The sequence below is a fragment of the Protopterus annectens genome, chromosome 5.part0 (assembly GCF_019279795.1).
Source record: "Protopterus annectens isolate FY-2018-M chromosome 5.part0, PAN1.0, whole genome shotgun sequence".
NCBI classification, from domain to species: domain Eukaryota; kingdom Metazoa; phylum Chordata; order Ceratodontiformes; family Protopteridae; genus Protopterus; species Protopterus annectens.
Window position 1 is genome coordinate 480,369,207 of NC_056735.1, and position 19,016 is coordinate 480,388,222.

The 19,016-nt window shown below is 41.7% G+C and overlaps 1 protein-coding gene across 1 annotated transcript in view; it reads right to left on the bottom strand.

The window, feature by feature from the left end:
* The window catches only part of CFAP47 (cilia and flagella associated protein 47), a 7,413,452-nt gene that overhangs the window by 3,036,033 nt on the left and 4,358,403 nt on the right, over nucleotides 1-19,016 (bottom strand). The window contains exon 42 of the mRNA XM_044071840.1: nucleotides 9,797-9,905. Within this exon, the coding sequence (XP_043927775.1) occupies nucleotides 9,797-9,905 (109 nt within the window). The remainder of the gene's footprint in view (nucleotides 1-9,796; nucleotides 9,906-19,016) is intronic.

Sequence of the window (19,016 nt, forward strand, 5' to 3'; positions counted from 1 at the left end):
AAGAAAAACTCTTTGAACTCAGGTACCTAGTTAACAGAAACACAATCCAGTGAGAAGGAGTCAAAAAAGACTTTTAAATGTTCTCTTGGAATATCATCTTGTGCAAGAGATCTCTCATCCAAGAGAGAGATTACTGACACTTTGAAAAAGACTGCAAATATAAGCAAAATATCAAAATATGGAAAAATGTGGATACCCTATAGCCTGCAATGAGCTAGACACTTGTGAACACTCTTAGTGCAGTGGATAGTCCAAAGGGTAAGGGAGAGAACTGATAATGTGATCCAGACACACAAAACCTTATGAAACGAGTGAAGTCTGGATGATGATAATTATCATTTAAGTTAAGAGATAGCAGGTTGAAAAGCAGCATCATTTTGAATTTGGGAATCACAAATAGGTTTACGAAAAAAAGATCCACAACTGGGCTCCAAGCATTTTCTTTTTTGATACTAGGAGCATCCTTAAACTAATGGAAACAAAACAGTCTAATCTGGAGGATGAAGAATGAATCCCCCCCCCCCCAGAATGGAGGAATTTCCTCCCTCTGCCATCCATAACCTTGACAAGTGATTTGTCTAAAACTATTTGTTGCCACAGAGAAAAAGGGAAATTCAGACTTTCTGGAAGAAAAAAGGGCCATGGTGGGAGAAGGTCACAAGTTATCTTGAACAGTCATTCTTTCTTGGACTGTCCTTGCTTTTGGGAGGTTCAAGATTTCTTTTTGGAGTCCCTAGCCATTTCTTCTTAAACATCTGTTTACCTGCATTTTGTTGAGGCTGTTTACTCTGCTTTTTGCCAGAACTGGATGAGGAGATAGAAAATCCATTGGAAATTTTGGAAAAGTACAGCTGAAAAATCTTACAGATTTCCTGGATCAGCCTGACCCTTTCATCAACTTTTTCATCACCTCTGCAGCAAAGGGGCCAAACACTAATTCTCTAACCAAGGGTGAATTTAAAATCTCATGTTTAACATCATCTGGGAGGTTCTGAGAATGCAGCTATGCAAACCTCCTCAAGAGAGTACCAATGGTCACAGCCCTGGAAGAAGTATCAAAGGAATCATACACCCACTGTAAACAATGAATAGGGCTGTGCAATAAAATAAACTTAAGTTATCTAAAGTGGATTTTTTCCTTTCAAGAAGAAACCGAAGATAAAATATTTCTCATATTTTCACAATTAGTCTGAACAAACTTTAGAGCCTGATAATTCAAATTCTGAAAATCAAAGTTGTTTACCCATCCTTATCAGAAGGAGTAGTATTGGAATTGACTAGGTGCTTAGCAGCAGTGGAATGAACTAGAACTATAGCTGCTGGGTCAGGTTTGGGAATATTGTATAAAAATGTAAAAGACTGAGGAACTTTATACATTATATCTGCCTTTTTAGGGACAGTTGGCTCACTATCAGGAAAACTGCAGGTAGTGACACACACACATCCTCTAAAGCAGACAGGACAGGAGGAATGGATTTAGGATCTGTAAAATCTTTCTGTAACAAATCATAGTTTTTTTCTGCGGAAATGAGAAACCTCAGTGTTCTCCCACTGAAAACAGTGACACATGCTAGTAGTAGTCTCAGAGAAAGAGAACCCCTCCCTGAAAAAATCAGAAATCTGAGGAGGAAAAAAACTGTATGCATCCCTTCTTCTTCCTGCTCAAGTTCAGAATCTTGAATTTCTTCAGGAAAAAAAAGTATCCATCTTTTTTTTTACCAGAAACTACTTTACAAGAAGGATCAATAGCCTGAATTAAACCCTGAGCTAGGCCCAGTAAACTACTCCTGTTCAAAGAAATATGAGGAGTAGATACAGGACTATATACAGGAGTTGTGCACATAATTAGTTTTCTGTTTTTTTATGACAGGAAAATGAGGCTAACTGTCTTACTCAAGGCAGCAGCAGCTTCCACAGGGATGGGTACAGCATTCTAACCCAACAGAGAAATTTTCCCTTTCCCTCTCCCAGGATCAACAAAGAGCAGCTTGCTTTTGCCAACTGAAGGGACCCCAAAAGCCACAGAGGACATGGTTAACTCCCAGTCCAAAGTGGCAGTGGGTGCCAGACCAGTGGGATCTGAGGTAAAAGATGAATACTCTGAGGTACAATAAGTGGCCACAGCAGTCACCCATCTGCGGCTGAGGCAAACTTATAGCCTGCTGAGGTGGCAAAGTCTGTTTGCTCCATCTTTTCTTTTTGTGGCTGGAAAAAGGACTGACCTTAGGACAGCTAGTCACATCCATGGTTAAGCTGAAAATGGTGCTTCTTTCCTAGGAAAGATAAGTAGAAAATGCCAGTAAACATTACCAGTCTACAAAAAGTTAGGCTGAGGCAAACTTATAGCCTGCTGAGGTGGCAAAGTCTGTTTGCTCCATCTTTTCTTTTTGTAGCTGGAAAAAGGACTGACCTTAGGACAGCTAGTCACATCCATGGTTAAGCTGAAAATGGTGCTTCTTTCCTAGGAAAGATAAGTAGAAAATGCCAGTAAACATTACCAGTCTACAAAAAGTTACTTTTTGACAGAAAAACACATTAAAAAGCACTTTAAAACACTATGTCAGCCCTACAAAAGTAAAACAAACACAATTTCTCCACAGAAAAAAATATTTTCATTTACTTTACACCACTTTTAAACTGACTTGAAAAACAAAAACACCATTTAAAAGTAAGTTACCGTCTCCTGACAATCTGTTAAAATACAACATTCCTAACTTTAAAATAACTTTCCTGAAGAAGAAAGTTATAAAACAGCAACAAAAATAAGAAAATCGAAGGCTTTTTTCCCCAAAGAGAACGTATCTGTCTAGCAAAGCAACAGCACAAGCTGACTGTCAATCCTCAAAAGCCTCAGAGGAACATACTCTTTGGTGGTAGTAAAGCTCTGAAGGGTTTTGTGCCCAGACTTGTTTTTTAGTCAGCTAGCTCTAGCTGCCTGACAGTTTGGGTACATGGAAGGTGCCCTGAAGCTTTGGAAGCATGCCAACAGTTATATCATTGGCATCTGCTTCTTGAACTAAATGTTGTAGCATATTCTTGCATCTGTAAATACATATATACATTTGTTCATAGCATATTCTTATATATGTAAATATGATTTATTCATTTCTTATGTGATTCTATTCACCCAGGTTGTGCCTGCAATTGGTCCATTGAAATCACTGCACTACACTGGTAAACAAACATAGATAAATAAATATAACCCATACAGCTATGGCTACTGCAGCACTGATGAAGTATGATGAGCATCAGATTTTCTCAAGGTGCCTGTTTCGGAAAGAGGCAAACAGATCCATTTAAAGTGTCTGTCAACACTGGACTAGATCCTGGAACACCACTGCCTTGAGCTTCCACTCATGTGGGTTTGCCATAGTGTTTTTCTCTGATGAGATGTATGGTATCTAAAGTGTCATAGAATGCAGTAAAGCCAGCTCCAAGGCCATTATTGCCAAATGGCACTAAGAGTATGACCTTGGACCCCCTAGTATGTTGAAGTACCACATCACTGTGGTGTTGTCTGTAACCACCAGGCAAGGACCTAGAATCTACAGGTGGTGAAAGATTTTCAAGGAGTGGAACATTGCCGCCATTTCCTTGATATTAATGTGCTTTCATGCATCCTTGGGACCCCAAATGGCCAGAACTTGCACTCGTATTGGAATAGCTCCTCAAGTGAAGTTGGCTGAATTTGTCAGGACAGGCTACACTAGAAAAGTATGGAAGAAGACAAGCCAAGGATTTATAATTCATCTGTAGTCTGTGCCACTGTAACTCTAAACTGACAAAGGGAAGCACCAGTAACTGAGATTTCAGGTAATGTAGCTGTTGGGTCCAACAATTGTGGGCATGCCACTGAATATTCCAAATGTGGAAATGGGCCAGAGATATCATCAGAATCATGCATACCATTACTCCTAGAATTTTTTGGGAATTCTCTTGCTGAGGTGAAGTTCCTCCTGGAGAATTCCTGAAATACCATCTAGTAAGACAGGACCTTGTCTTCAGGAAGAAAGGACATTCTTTTGTCAGAGTCAATAAAGCACCCCAGGTAGATGAGCCTTTGTGGGGATGTCAGGCATGACTTCTGAAGGTTAAACTTAAACCCTAGCTGGAAGGGTAAGGTTGAGACCTTCTCTACCATTTCCAAACACCTGTATACAGACTCTGCACAGATTAGCAAGTAGCCCAGATAAGGGAAATGGTGAATGCAAGAGTCGACAGTTAGCCACTACTGGAGCAAGGCATTTGTTAAACACTCAAGGTACCAGGACAGCCCAAAGGGCAATGTGTAGAACTGTGAATCTAACACAAAAAATCTCAGACATCTCTCAAAGTGAAGAACAAAGGGTGTAAGATGATACACATCCTTCAGGTCCAAGACCACCATGAAGCAGTGATCCAGCAAGAGAGGATGCACTTTCTGCATGGTGAGCATCATGAACTTACCAAGACAAAGTATTCTAAAAGGATATGTCCATCTCAGTCTCTGCAACACCTCTTATTTGGGAACCAATAGAACTCTGGCATAAAAAAAATTATTCTCTTCACAGAAGGGACCCGGTCTATGACTCTTGAGTTGAACATTTGCTGGAGCATAAGAGGAAATAAAAAAGTCTGGCGCAATGGGAACTCCATGGATGTAGGTGGATGCTCATTTCACTTTCAGCCTCTGCCAATGAAGCACTGATTTATCAGAAACCACTGATGGCAAGGTTGCTAATTATTGAGTCAGGGAACCCGAAAATGATGGGTGTCACACCTCAGCAAAGTGAAAAGTTAGAAGGGGATTATCCTTTTAGGGAAAGGAATCCATCTCAATAAGTTTAGCAGAAATCTCATCCTGCCATTTCCTCTAGGTATCTTGGATTTTTCACACTTGGAATTTCTGATAAATAGACTTTCAATACTTGCCTTGCTAATTGAAAGGAAACTTGAGAATAAATTGGAATTCCTTGTACCAGTTTATCTCTGTTATCCTGGTGTCCATGGATCCAGTTATCTGCTGTACCAAACACACAATAAAAGTCAAATGAAGCATTAAAAATCTCATTTTTCAAATTCATCAGAAAGGTTCTGGCTAAGTAACCAAGGATGCCTCCCTACCACAACTGATATTGCTGTATTTTTAGAAACAATGTCATCCACCTTCATACACTTAAATCATATATAGTCACTTAAGAAATACTAGAAACAATATATTTTCCATAGAACTTTTGCTCAACAGAGTATTATACAGCAAACTCTTCTAAACTATATATACTTCTCAACATAAACTTCCACAATAACACTTTACAAACTGTCCTGCTGGCCTGCACCAGCTTCTTTCCCTAAGATTCTATCCAGTTGCCTAGAATTTTGGAAAGGACTGAGTTTGGAGAAGACTTAGTCTTTATTAGGTAGAGAATCATTCAGCAGAGGAGAGGAGAATTGCAAGCTTACTTAAAAATATCCTCCAGTGCAGTGATCAGTAGCAAGAAGATGGCCATATCTGGGGCATCATCCTCAAAAAGATCATATACCCTGCTGATGTCAGGGGCATCCAATGACTTCTCCAAAAGAAAATATTTCTGTAGTAGTCAGTAGCTAGTCAAGATATGGGAAAAAGAAACCATCTCTATGCGTTACTGAACCTGTTTATCTTCAAAGGAAAAAGATTGATTAGACTCTGGTACTTCCAAAACCTCAGATTCCAGTTCCCCTGCAAAATCAGGATCCTTGGGTGGCTGAATGGGGGTGAGAATGTCAACACTGATCAAAACACAGTTTTGCACTATGTAATCAATGGCCTGAATAATGGGTTTAACCATACCACCAGCTGATGTACAACACAGCTAGAGACTGTTGCCTGGCAACATGGTGGATCATCTGTCTCTTTTATGCAGGAGATGTATCAACACTGGAAACAGATATGCACTTCTGACTTTCCCTAAACCTAAAGAGTATGGTTTTGCTGCACCTGAACCAGGCAATGCTATAGCCCTGAATGACATGTCTGACCTTTCATGTCATGCACAGTTGTGGTACTAACACTACAACAGGGGACCATGAGGTAAAAGAAGGTGAGATGTCTGATAGCCTCCTTGAAGCTAGGCTATTTGGTGTCAAAAGCTGTAGGCTGAGGTATATTTCTTGATTTAATTCTATGTTTTGTAGGTGCACAAGGGGCATATTGCTGAGGGAGCACCATATCTGACTCTTATCAAGTCATGGGACAATAAACCAGCTGTCTCAATACCAAATACTGGCTCCACAATCAACCCAGTAAAAGATGGACATAATCCCATTATTTTCCTCCTAAAAAGCAATCTAAACACTTTTTCTGTAGGAATACTGTTTTGAACACTGCGCTAAGAAAATTACAGTATTTTCAGTAACACAGTTCAAAGCATAAAATACACGCACAAAAAGTCTCCTAATTTTGTTTAAAAAGAGTGTGTGTGTGTGCGGGGGGCTAGTTTCACTCAGAATTAATGGATACAGCCTAAAATAGTATTGGATATGAAATAAAAATTCCAGTTACAATTGTTTAATGTACAAAATGGTACCAAAAGCAATCTGAAATCTATTTCTGGAGGGATTACTATTTTAAAGACTGCACTAAATAACACAACAGTTTCAGTAACACATTTCTAAGCATACGTGCATGAAAGTACCCTAATTTTATTAAAACAAAATCAAATGAATGGCTACATCCTAAAACAGTATTAAACAAGAAATAAATCATAAACTGATGAAAAATTGCTGTCAGAAATGTTTAAAATACAAGATGGTGACGAAATAGTGATTTAAATGAAAAAAAAAATGTTGTAAACCTACTCAATCACCTCAAATAATCGTAACACCAAAGGAAAGTTTTCCTGTCAATACCTCCGAATGAAGCTTGTAATGAACAGGCCTTACTTTGCTAGTCAAAGTAAAAATAGAAGCATATATAACATTTCTAATCAGAAAAAAAAAACTGAAAGCAGCAGAATACACTATTTAAGTACTGACAGAAAAGCAAATGGAGGAAATAAAAACTCAGAAGGGTTTCTTAGCTGAGCCAAGTGGCTGAAAAGTCCAGAGTTAGAAGCAGTCTTCCCAGTGTTCCTTCTCTTACTATAGCACTAGAAAACTGAATGAATCCTGTCTGTGAGTCTGAAAGGCAGTCTCTCTCTTCCCAGGTGACTGGTACATCACACCCGCAGACAGGTTGGAGGAGGAGTAGTGATCTTTGATAGACTGCCAGAGATAGGGTACTACTACCAATATGTCAGTAAGGCAGTGGACTTGTTGAACATTACAGGGTGTTAAAAACATGTCATGTGCAGATCACCTCAAAGGCCTATCCCTATACTCTGTCTCTTACAGACTGTTGAGGGGTGATCTATATCTGACATGCAAGGCATTCCAGGATCCCACTCTGATGGACCTCTGGCATATCTGCAAATCAAATAGCATCAGTGCTACCCATCCCAGGTACCTAAACCTAGCTTGTAACATAAAGAGAATATGTTGGAAGAACAGGTATGGTATGTGTTTCAAAGAATATCCCTTCTCTAGAACAGGCTTTTCAGCTATGTGAAACAGAGTTTTTCCCTGATGTTATTCAAGCAAAACCTAGACCAGTAGATGGGAAACCGGAAATTCAACTCTGGTCTGTCATCTATGTCTTTAATGGATACAGGCAACTTATAAATGTTTCACCACTCATGCCCTAGCTTACACAACCCCCTAAAAATAACCTCTAGGGCATAAAACTTGTTGAATACATTTGTGATGCATGGCTAAGCTTAATAAACACTTGTGGTCATTAGGTTAGTGTGTACTAATAAACCTTTGAACCTATAATATGAACAAAATCTACAATAAATAGACTAACTAGTGGACTACACAGGGATTAAACACATGGAATTGATGTTTTTATGTTCTATATTAAGTCTACAGTGGAACTAGAAGGAAAAAAAGACTGTTTTTGCTCACATGATACAAAGTTCTATACCTGCTTCTTGACCTTTTATCTCTTATTCAGGTTGTATTACCCATACCTGTCAAACTCTAAACATTAAAAATCACAGCAGTGAGTCATAAAGAGAGGAGTACACCATCATTTTTAAAAACAGAAGGTCTTTATTTACTAGATTTATATAGTCAGTGGGACTGAATCTTTGTATAGGCATGGTTTATGTCTTTAATACACTATGTACTCATAAACAGATCTGACTTCATGGGGAACATTGTAAATCTAGGTGGAGCAAGGCCAAATTTGGGGTTAAGGCACCTAGGCAGCGAGATATTTACCTGTGGTACATTTGGTTGGGGACACATAGCTGAAGTGACATTTAGCTGCAGAGAAACATGGCTTTTTGTGAATTCCCTGTGGCCAAAGAGAGGCACATACTGCCTTGCCCACAGCTTTAATAACCAAGTACATGGGGGCAGAAGAACTAATGAGTGTTGGGCTCAGTGTACAGTACATGCTTATGTATCTACAACATGTAGAAGTATGCTACAGCACGGAGAATATCCTGCATGCTACTGTAGTCACATTTAAGCTCCAGTATGCATTTTAGGCAATGTTCTCTAGATACTGTGAAAGGGGTAGTAGTTCACACACACCACTTATAAAAGTGCTGCCAACTGTACACTGCATTTTTACTGCCACTGACATGCCCATTGGGCAGCCTGCTGTTGATGCCTGCCATACTGCCTGCTGTCTTATGTTGCCTTATGGGCCACAGACATTACTTCCCCCTGTGCTCTTGGTTATTGAAGTTGTGTGCATGGCACTGCATTCTTCTGTTTGCCCACAGGGAATTCACAACAACAATATTTCTCTGCAGCTGAATGTCATTTCAGCCATGTGTCCCCAACCAAATGTACACAGGGAAATGTCATGCTGGCTAGGTGCCTTAACCCCCAAATTTGAGGGTCAAAATCCAAGTGTCATGCCTAAACCATAGCAGTTGAGAGGTATGCTCTTACCACAATTTAAAATTTCTTTTACATGATGAAGTATGGTCTTTCTCTGGATAACCTTCAGTTGGGACTCTAACCTTTAGAAGATAAAGTAATAACACTCATTTTGGACTACTAGTGAAAACGTTAAACATCTCTCAACTGCTTTTCTCAAAAAGTTTAGATAAAATCAAAAATATATCCAGAAAATAACATAAGGAGGTATTAAAGGGAAGTGCAGAAGAAAAATAATGTACTTGGACAGATTTCTGCAGTTTCAGAAACTACATCTCTGCAAATACATAGACAGGAAATGCACCAGAAGGCATAGGGTGGGAAGAAAGAACCTGAACATGCATATCCTTAAAGCTATGTGGGAGAATTACAAAAATAGATGGATGATATAAGAAGACACAGTCTGAATGCCAAAGAAAAGTGTTGCTTTTTCCACAGCCATTAAGAAACAACCTCCCTGAATATAACACAGAATCATATAAAATCAGGAGAGAAATAATTACCACTTTCCTGATACTTAGCAACCTCAGCATGGAGTGAGGAGGCAGGATACTAAATAAGTCAGCTATGCCACTTATTCAACTTATTCATTAGGAAGAGAAGTGGTAAAGTATGCTGGCCAGGTAATTTTTATTTTCGATCAGGTTCAGAGTTTGCATGTAAACCAGGAATAATCACAAGTACTTCAGAATACAACTAAAGGATTCAGGCTGCAGCTGTTAATTTTGTACAGTAAATAGCATTACTTCTTAGTATGTCTTCCCAGTGGTGGTCTCTGAAGTCCATACCTACTTTTTGTATATTCCACTCGGGCATTTTTTTTTAAAGATGACATTTATTTTACCTCGGTTGGCAATGTATGTTTGTTGACTATTATGACTTTCCATAGGAAGTAAGGGCAAAGGCAAAGGCAGTCCACCAGTTCCTTCTATGCAGCAGACAAATTCTCCAATCTGAAAGAAAAGACCATGATTTATATTTAATCATTCTCTATTTGTATGGACATTTACTGATTTTTCAGTATAAAAGCCATTATTGTGGGTACAATTGAAAACAAGTTTAAAGACAAGACTAGCAGAACTATCTTACAATTCAATATAAAGCCAAAATTTGGATGTTTAGCACTGGTCTTATGATCTAGAGGGATAAAGCTTTGACTATGACCCATATTGTCTGAATTTGCCAAGCATCTTTGGCACTAGACGAACTAGGTAGGGTTGGTGCGAATGAGTTGACAATGCTGGCTTGTACACTCTGGGGGAAAAGGGTGGTAATTCAATTGCCTGGTGATCACTTGCAAATGGAGGTTTGTGGGCACCAGGAAGATCACAGATGTGGGTCTCAAGCTACCAAACCAGTCATGGCAACTCTCACTTAAAATGTGGATGGGAACACTGACATGCAGGGAAGGGCACTACAGGCCTTCACAATGATAAGCCAAAAAGGGAGAGCTCAAGGTCAAATTAGAAAACAATCCTCATATCTGGCATCACCAGATGCAGGTGATGACAGTCTGTCAGCCCTTACCGTCATGCAAGGATTTTTCCAAAGTGTGGAGAAACAAATTGATCATGAACAACAGTGAGCAGCAGGCATGGTGGGAAACTATAAACAATCTAGACATTACACTAGAGACAATAAAGTGTATACTTTAGTAAAAAATACCAATAGCAATATATTGTTCAAAGTTACTGCTTCTTCCACAAGTCGATCATGAGAATGGAGTGTATTTAGATTATTCCCTAGACACACACACACACAGAGAAACACATAGACAGACAGACACATACATATATATACACATACACACACACACACACACACACACAAAGATATAAAAGGAAAAATCAGCTTCCCTACTACAGAACTCCTACTAAAGTGTGCTGTCAGTGTTACTCTGTAGTTGAAAGGCAGGTATCACTCTTTTGATGGATTATGTGCTTAATCCACACCTGCAAAGTCTCAAACAAAGTGTTCGGACTTGGGTTCTGAAAAGGAAATGAACAGTTAGTAACAGCCTTTTAAATACTCTATTTTATGTAAAAGTATGATATAGTTAGTTATCTTCATGACTCATGTCTGTTGGCTTTAATGCTTGCAGAAAGGAATAACAAACAGTTGTATTTCCTGTCTTCCTTAAATAACCGAGGAACACTTTTTGGATTAATATTCAGAAGGCAACATTTCTTGTATTAATAACCAAATGTTACAAATGAAGGTCAAAGGCAAGAAATGTCCAAAATAATTTACCTATAAAATCCTAACATCACTCTGTATTACCATAATTCCAGTCAGAAGTTGTCAGCTTTTGCTCCCATCCCATTATGCATAAAAGAAATAAAAGTTTATTCAGCTTTTGAAAACTATGTTCTACAGATGTAGCTTACAGAATACAAAAATGTTGCTTGTACTTTTAAAACTCTTCAAATAAGGTAGCACCCACAAGGATAATGTTTTCCAAGGTAAGCATTTTAAGGTAGGTTTTGGGTACAGATGTCTGCAGGAGTAACAGATAAAAGGGACTGATGTTGATGGAAACTTCTAAATTTCAGGTTATAAAGCAAATCATTAAGCAACAGCTGATATACCAATATAAATGAGAACCAGCAAATTGTAGGCAAAACAAACCTCATTTCTGATATTCTTGGACAGTCTTATGCTATAGTAATTTTCACATACCTATTAGTATTTGTAAGGAAAAGACAACAAGATATTACATTCTAAAAGTGTCTTCCAATGAAATAATTTTATTGCCTAGTAGCATACCAATTAATAAGAAGTTATGTACCTACCATAACGTTCCATGTTAGTTGTCTTCTTCTTGCCTTCTTTCTTGCTGGTTGGGTTCGGAGCCGATCCATGGCTCCACCTCGGCCATCTTCAAAAGCTCGAGAGCTACTTACTGGCTTGAGGCCCCCCTATATCCCATCATGCCTGGCGCTAGATACCCAGATCTCGTTTGGTAAATCTGACTGCAGACATAATAATAATAATAACAACAACAATACAGGAATCCTGTCCTAGAATGCATAAATCCTACTGGAGAGACTACTAGTCAGAAGGAATAGCCAGAGAAGACTCAGCCAGTGAGAAAAACATAAGGAACTATTCTCAGTCTACTAGGATAGGGGGATGGAGGGTGGGACGCAAGAAAGAAGGTGAGAAGAAGACAACTAACATGGAACGTTATGGTAAGTACATAACTTCTTAATGTTAAGTTGTCTATCTCGCCTTCATTCTTGCTGGTTGGGACAGCATCCCTAGCACCTCAATCCTGGGTGGCTCATCGGAACAGACTATTCAGAACAGTGGAACCAGAATCAGCTCTGCTCCTGGAGGCCACGTCCAGCTTATAATGTGAAATAAAGGTATGAGGATTGGCCCATGTAGCTGCCGCACAAATAGTTTCCATTGGCAATGTTGCCTGAAATGCCACTGAAATAGCTAGAGCTCTAGTGGAGTGACCTTTCGGTTTAGCAGGAAGCTCTTTATTCCTTAGCTGATATATAAATGTAATGATAGATGTCAACCACCTAGATAAGGTTACTTTTGACACAGGTAGACCTTGTTTACCCTCAGCATAGGACAGGAACAGCTGGTCTGATTTTCTTATTTGCTTAGTTCTATGCAAGTAAAAGTTTAACTGTCTATGAACATCCAGCTGATGCAATTTGTATTCCGCCTTGTTGGAATAATTTGGAAAAAACACAGGCAGATCAATAGACTGATTCAAATTATTGTCAGAAGAAACCTTTGGAAGGAAGGAAGGATTGGTCCTGTGAGACACTCTGTCATTGTGGAAAACTAGATAAGGAGGGCGAACACAAAGAGCCTGAAGCTCAGAAACTCTTCTGGCTGAAGTACTTGCAACCAGAAAAAGGGTTTTCCAGGAAAGAAACTTCAAGGAACAAGAAGCTGCTGGTTCAAAGGGGGGCAGTATCAGGGAAGCTAAAATCAAATTTAGATCGCACGGAGGTGGGGGATCTCTCACTGGGGGTCTGAGTAAAGTAGTCCCTTTGAGAAAAGCTTTACAAAGCTTATGGGACATAATACTAGTATCCGATAGACCTGTATGAAAATTTGAAATTGCAGCTAACTGAACTCTAATCATGGCAGAAGAACATACAGCACAAAAAAGTTCCGATAAAAAATCCAAAATATGGTGCACAGGGGCTGAAAAGGGACCTATATTCCTAACCTCTGCCCAGAAAGAGAAACGTTTCCACTTACTATAAGTCTTTCTGGTGGTAGACTTGTGCGATGATAAGATGATTTCACGCACCGAGTGGGAGATGTTCAGAAGCCTGGCTAAGGTCGGAAGTGGAGCAACCAAGCAGTGAGCTGGCGAGATTGAAGGGATTTGTGCAGCCCACCCGATTGATGGATCAGGAGGTCTGGAACTGGGTCCAGGGCTGCTCCAGAAGGTAATGATGCAGGAACGGGAACCAAATTTGTCGTGGCCAGTAAGGGGCAATGAGGATCATCTTGCATCCCAATGTGGTAGCTTTCTGTATCAATTTGGGAATTGGGGGACCGGAGGGAATGCATAAAGAAGTCCCTGAGGCCATTCGTGAACTAGAGCGTCTCTGAGGGAGCGTCCGGGAAGAGGGAGGAGAGAGAAGAAATTGTTGCACTTGCTGTTGAAGGGGGTGGCAAAAAGGTCGCAGCAAGGCTAGCCCCATTTGCGGAAGATTTGGTCCGCTACTACCTGATTGACAGACCCCTCGTGAGGCATGAGAATTGCTCTGCTCAGCCTGTCCGCTATAACGTTGGACTTCCCAGGGGTGTGCGCTGCTATCAGAAACTGTTGTGAAGAGATTGCCCACTGCCAGAGTCTGAGTGCTTCTCGACATAGGGGGTAGGACCTGGTCCCGCCCTGCTTGTTGATGTACCACACTACCGACATATTGTCTGAATTGCAATGGTCCTGGTAGGAAGAGAGTTGTGAAGAGCTTGCAATGCCAAAATCACAGCCCTCATCTCCAAGACATTGATATGCAGATGATACTCGTGAGGCTGCCAGGTGTCCTGGACTGTTCTGCCCTGAAAATGCCCCCCCACCCGATCAGGGAGGCATCCGTGGTCACCATAGCCACTGGAGGAGGAAGAGCAAATGGTCTGCCCTGGGGTATTGATGGGGAAACCATCCACCAAGCAACTTGGTTTTTGCATGTCTGTGTGATCATTATTTTGTGAAACATTGGAAGTTGCTGGAAAGACCATTGGGTGAAGAGCATCCACTGAAGTATCCTCATATGAAAATGAGCAAGGGGGACTAGTATGATAGCCGCTGCCATGAGACCCAAGGTCTTTAGGATGAATCTGGCCTGAATTTTTTTGCATCCTAATAAGGCCTGGACATGTCGGCGAATGTCTAGCACTCTGTCTAATGGAAGTCTCGGTGACATGTACTTTGTATTTAAGTTTGCGCCTATAAAGGTAATAGATTGACAAGGCTACAATGCAGACTTTTTGAAATTTATTGCGATGCCTAGTTTGGAGCAAGTTTGGATGGTGTAGTCTCTGGCTCGCAGCAGGTGATGCCTGGTGGTTGCAGTAAGGAGCCAGTCATCTAAATATGGAAACACCTGGAATCCTTGCCATCTCAGGTGAGTGATAACTACTGCCAAACATTTGGTGAACACCTTGGGGGCTGTGGTGAGACCAAAAGGCAGAGCTTTGAACTGATAATGACTGACTCCCAGCTGAAAGCGGAGGAATCTTCTGGAGCGTCTGTCCATTTTGATATGGTAGTACGCGTCCTGAAGATCTATGGAGCACATCCAAATGTCCTGACCCAGAAAGGGTAAAATGGACTGTAGTGTGACCATCAGGATCTTCGTTCTTTGAACAGACCTGTTTAGTCTACTGAGATCCAGAATGGGTTGCTCCAGTCCCCTGTCTTTTTTGGTAGCAAAAAGAACCTTGAGTAAATTCCGGATCCTTGCTGGTCTGCCGGGACTGGCTGGATGGCTCTTTTTCTTAGCAGTTTTGAAATTTCTTGAACTGCTTGATCCCTTAGATTGGGTGGAACATCTGGAAGGGATTTGTTGGGAATGAAGGGAGTGCGAAAGAAAGGGATTTTGTAGCCTTCAGATATGATAGACAGTACCCATTTGTCTTGTGTTATACTTTGCCAGGCTTTTGGGTACAGCGATAATCTTCCCCCGACTGCCTCTGAAGGTGGACAGCCGGGCAGCACCTCAGGGATGCTGGAAGGGCTCATCACAGAAAGATTCTCTTTGGCCCTGATTTTGCGGACCCCCTCTGCCCCGAGGGTGGAATCTATTGTTCCCTCCTCTGCCCCTGGAGGGGAACTCTCCACGTGTGTCAGGCACGGCTCCCTGGGGTTTCTGGAACCACATCTTCTCACTCTTCTGACCCTTGGGATACGGTCTTGAAGGAGTGGAAAAATGGACTCCCACAGCAGAGAGAGTCTTGCCTTCCTGCTCACACCTGGTAAGGGTATCCTTCACCTGTGGTCCAAAAAGAGCAGAACCATCAAAGGGGGTGTTTGTGAAAGACGCCCTGAAGGGTTCCGCAAAGTTAAATAACCGCATACAGGCATGCCTCCTCAAGGCCACACCTGTGCCTGCGGCCCTACTCACACCATCGGCTGCGTAAGAGATGAGCTGCATGGAGGAGTTTACTACCGAATTAAGAGTCGCCAGCTGGGAGGCAACCTTAGCCTGGACCCCCGCAGCTGATGGATCTTGAAGGGTATCTCCCAGCTCTTTAATGAAATCCCTTTGAAGGCGGGTAAAGTGGCACAAGGAGTTCAGAGACCTCATGGAGAAGGTCGCTGATGCAAACATCCACTTCCCATATCTGTCCATCGTCCTAGATTCATTATTAGGGGGATGGACAGACGAAGAAGTTTCAGCAAGCTCCTTTTTTGTGGCCGCTGCTATCACCATGCATCAACGGGAACACTCTTAGTCAGAAATTGCTTGTCTTGTGGTGCAGTAATAAATTTTGTGGGTCTTTGGGGGGTTGGTTCCACTGTGTCTGGGGCTGACCATGCCTTCCAAACCACCACAGACATCAGTGGATTGAAAGGCGGAGACACCCAGGAGGTGGAGGGTCGGGAGCCAAACACGTCCAGGAATACCGACTCATCCTAGGAAGGGTTAAGGGTAGTCCAGTTCCCCCTCAGCCCAAGTATCTCAAGGCTGTCTGAGAAAGAGACGTCCTCAAAGGGGGATCTTGGGGACCCTTCTGAATCCTCCAAGTCGGTATCTGAAGTGACAGACTCAGGGGAGTCAACATGCTTCCTCTTGCATTTCCTCTTTCGATGGGGCTCCTCTGAATGATCAGGGGAGGCCTTGGAAGAAAAAGATACACCCAATGGGGTGCCCTGGAGCACTTGTTCCCCACGCTTGAGGTCTGGAGGAGGGGCAGAGGCAGAAGCAGGCACCATGGGGGGACGAGCCGATGAAGCTGATCTTGGGGCTGACTCAGAGGCCAACACACTCCTCATGACCTCGAAGGCGCCCCTTCCTGATACTGGAGAAGGCTCCGGCTCCGAAGAGACCGGGATCCTTCCCGGCACCAAGAGAGATGGCTCCGAGGCCGATGTAGGAGCCGAACTCAACTGCGCCGAAGCTCCGAGAGGGAGAACTGGGTCAGACAAGGGTCCGATGCCACTCGCCCCCTCAGAGCCTACAAGGGAGTCCCAGTGCCCAGATCCCTCCAAGGACAGCACCACGGATGATATCGGAGCCGACGACAGAACCGAAAGGGTAGGTATCGGCGCCGATGGTTCCACGATCCGAGCCCCAGCAAGCTCCGGCTCCGAACTCCAGGGATGAGTCGAAGGAGGAACCACTGCAGAGACAGGCAGAGCCGAATCCTGATGAGGGGGGCTGGATAACATTTTAGCCAGGGCCTGCGATTTTAGGAGCCTGCTCACCACTCTCTCCAAATCATGGTCAGATAGTCTAGAAGACCGAGAAGAGTGGGATTGGTGACTTTGCTCTGACTGTAAGAGAGGCGACCCCGGAGCTGAGTGTATCGACTCTAGGGATGGAGACCTACAGTGTTTTCGACTCCCTGACGGTTCCGACACCAGAGTCGGGGCTGAGTGGGAGATAGGTACTTCGGTTCCAGTCGGGACCGAAGTTGACTGGGAGATAGATACTTCGGTTCCAGTTGGAGCCGAAGTTGAAGTGGACGCCACACCCGATGATGGCTCCGAACTGGGAGCCGGCGGCTTTGTTGGCTTAGAGGGTTTCACTGACTGAATCTTAGCCGGTGACCCTTCAGGTCTGAGCAAACCCCTAAGTATTAGCTTATTCCTATGCTCCTGCAGGACTCTTGGACTAAAGGCATGACACACCGAACAAGAGTCCTGCAGGTGTAGGGCACCCAAACTGTAGACACAAGAAGTGTGACCATCTGTCAGTGACATCTTCTGACAGCATGAGTCAAACTTCTTGAATCCAGATACTTTTGTATCTTTGGACATACCTGTAAACGGAAAAAAACAATTTACAGAGAAAAAGTAACAAAAGGGAAATAGGTAACTAGTAAAAACACACACACTCAACACAAGTTACCACACCCTAACAGCGCACATGCTCTGTTATCTAAGAAAAAGTAATTAGCCTACTAATCTACCACAATTTCTAACAATAAACTATTACATAAAAACTTGAAACAAGGATTAGCCTCTAACTAAAAACGGCTACCTTGAAGAATAGAAACAGGGGTGGGGGGGGGACTCTCTAACAAGAAAACGAGTTTTCAATGGAAGGAGACTAAATACAAATAGCTAACTACGACTACTGAAAGTACACTAACTATCTTAAACACCAACTATAATATAAAATATTTTTATACAAAGACAATAAAATTGAAAAATATGACCGGAGCCAGTAAAAGCAACCTTGTAGCAGAAGCGGCAAATGAGATCTGGGTATCTAGCACCAGGCATTATGGGATATAGGGGGGCCTCGAGCCAGTAAGTAGCTCTCAAGCTTTTGAAGATGGCCGTGTCGGAGGCGAGGATCGGCTCCAAACCCAACCAGCAAGAATGAAGGCAAGATAGACAACTTAACATCAAAGGTTACAAAGTTTCCAAAGGCATGATGGCAGCTCAATCACCAATAACATTCAGTGAAAAACATCATTATATAGTCCTATTTCTTCTTAACGAAGGCTCTGCATTTCTCCAGTACCTGGTCTGTATGTTCCCACAGACTCATTTTTCTTTATTATATTAAGACCAAGGAACATGAAAACTAACAAATCCCAATGAACAGTGAGGAGGATGAAAGTGCTAATCATACTGAATTCTGAACGGGCTTGTTAAGATGTGTTTTTTTGCACAAATGTAATATACTACTACTTTACTTTAATTTAATCACAAGGTAAAATTCCAGGCAAGGAATCTTATAGGCAAGAGGGAACCCCTTTCAGCATACCCTGAACTATGATAACAGCAAAACTCCCTCTAGATTTAGAATGTACATTCAAATACAGATCCAACTTGTAACGCTTTACAAGGGTGTGAAAAGAAGGCAGTGTTATGGCCTCACCCACATCATTAGCATAGACTTTAATTAAAATGGTGCTGAACAGCAGCAGCAGGTCTAGTGAAATGTGAACTGTCCAGAAATAGATTTATTTTCAAATTTATAACAGAAAATAATGTGTTAAGAAAGCAGACTATCCAACTTGTCCTGTGCAAAAAGAAAAACAAAATAGTAATCATTTATGAAAGGTTGTATTCTAGAAACATAGGAATATGTCTGCCTATGAGGCTCTATGGTATGTAAAGTATTGACATCCAAATTTTGAGTATACTGTACAAAAAAAGGCAATCAGATGTTATGGTTGAGCAGAATGTATGACATAGCCTTTGGCATAAAGAAATGATTACTGATAGCTAGACCCACATGTTTATGAAAAAAAAAGTATAAGACTTTAAGGACATAACTGCTAGCTATGAACAAAACTGTCTTCCAAGAGAGAATCCTGCAAGGAACAGAGTACATCACTTAAAATGGATGTTTAGTGACAGCTTCTGAGGCAAAATTAAGATCCCAAGGAGGGCAGTGATC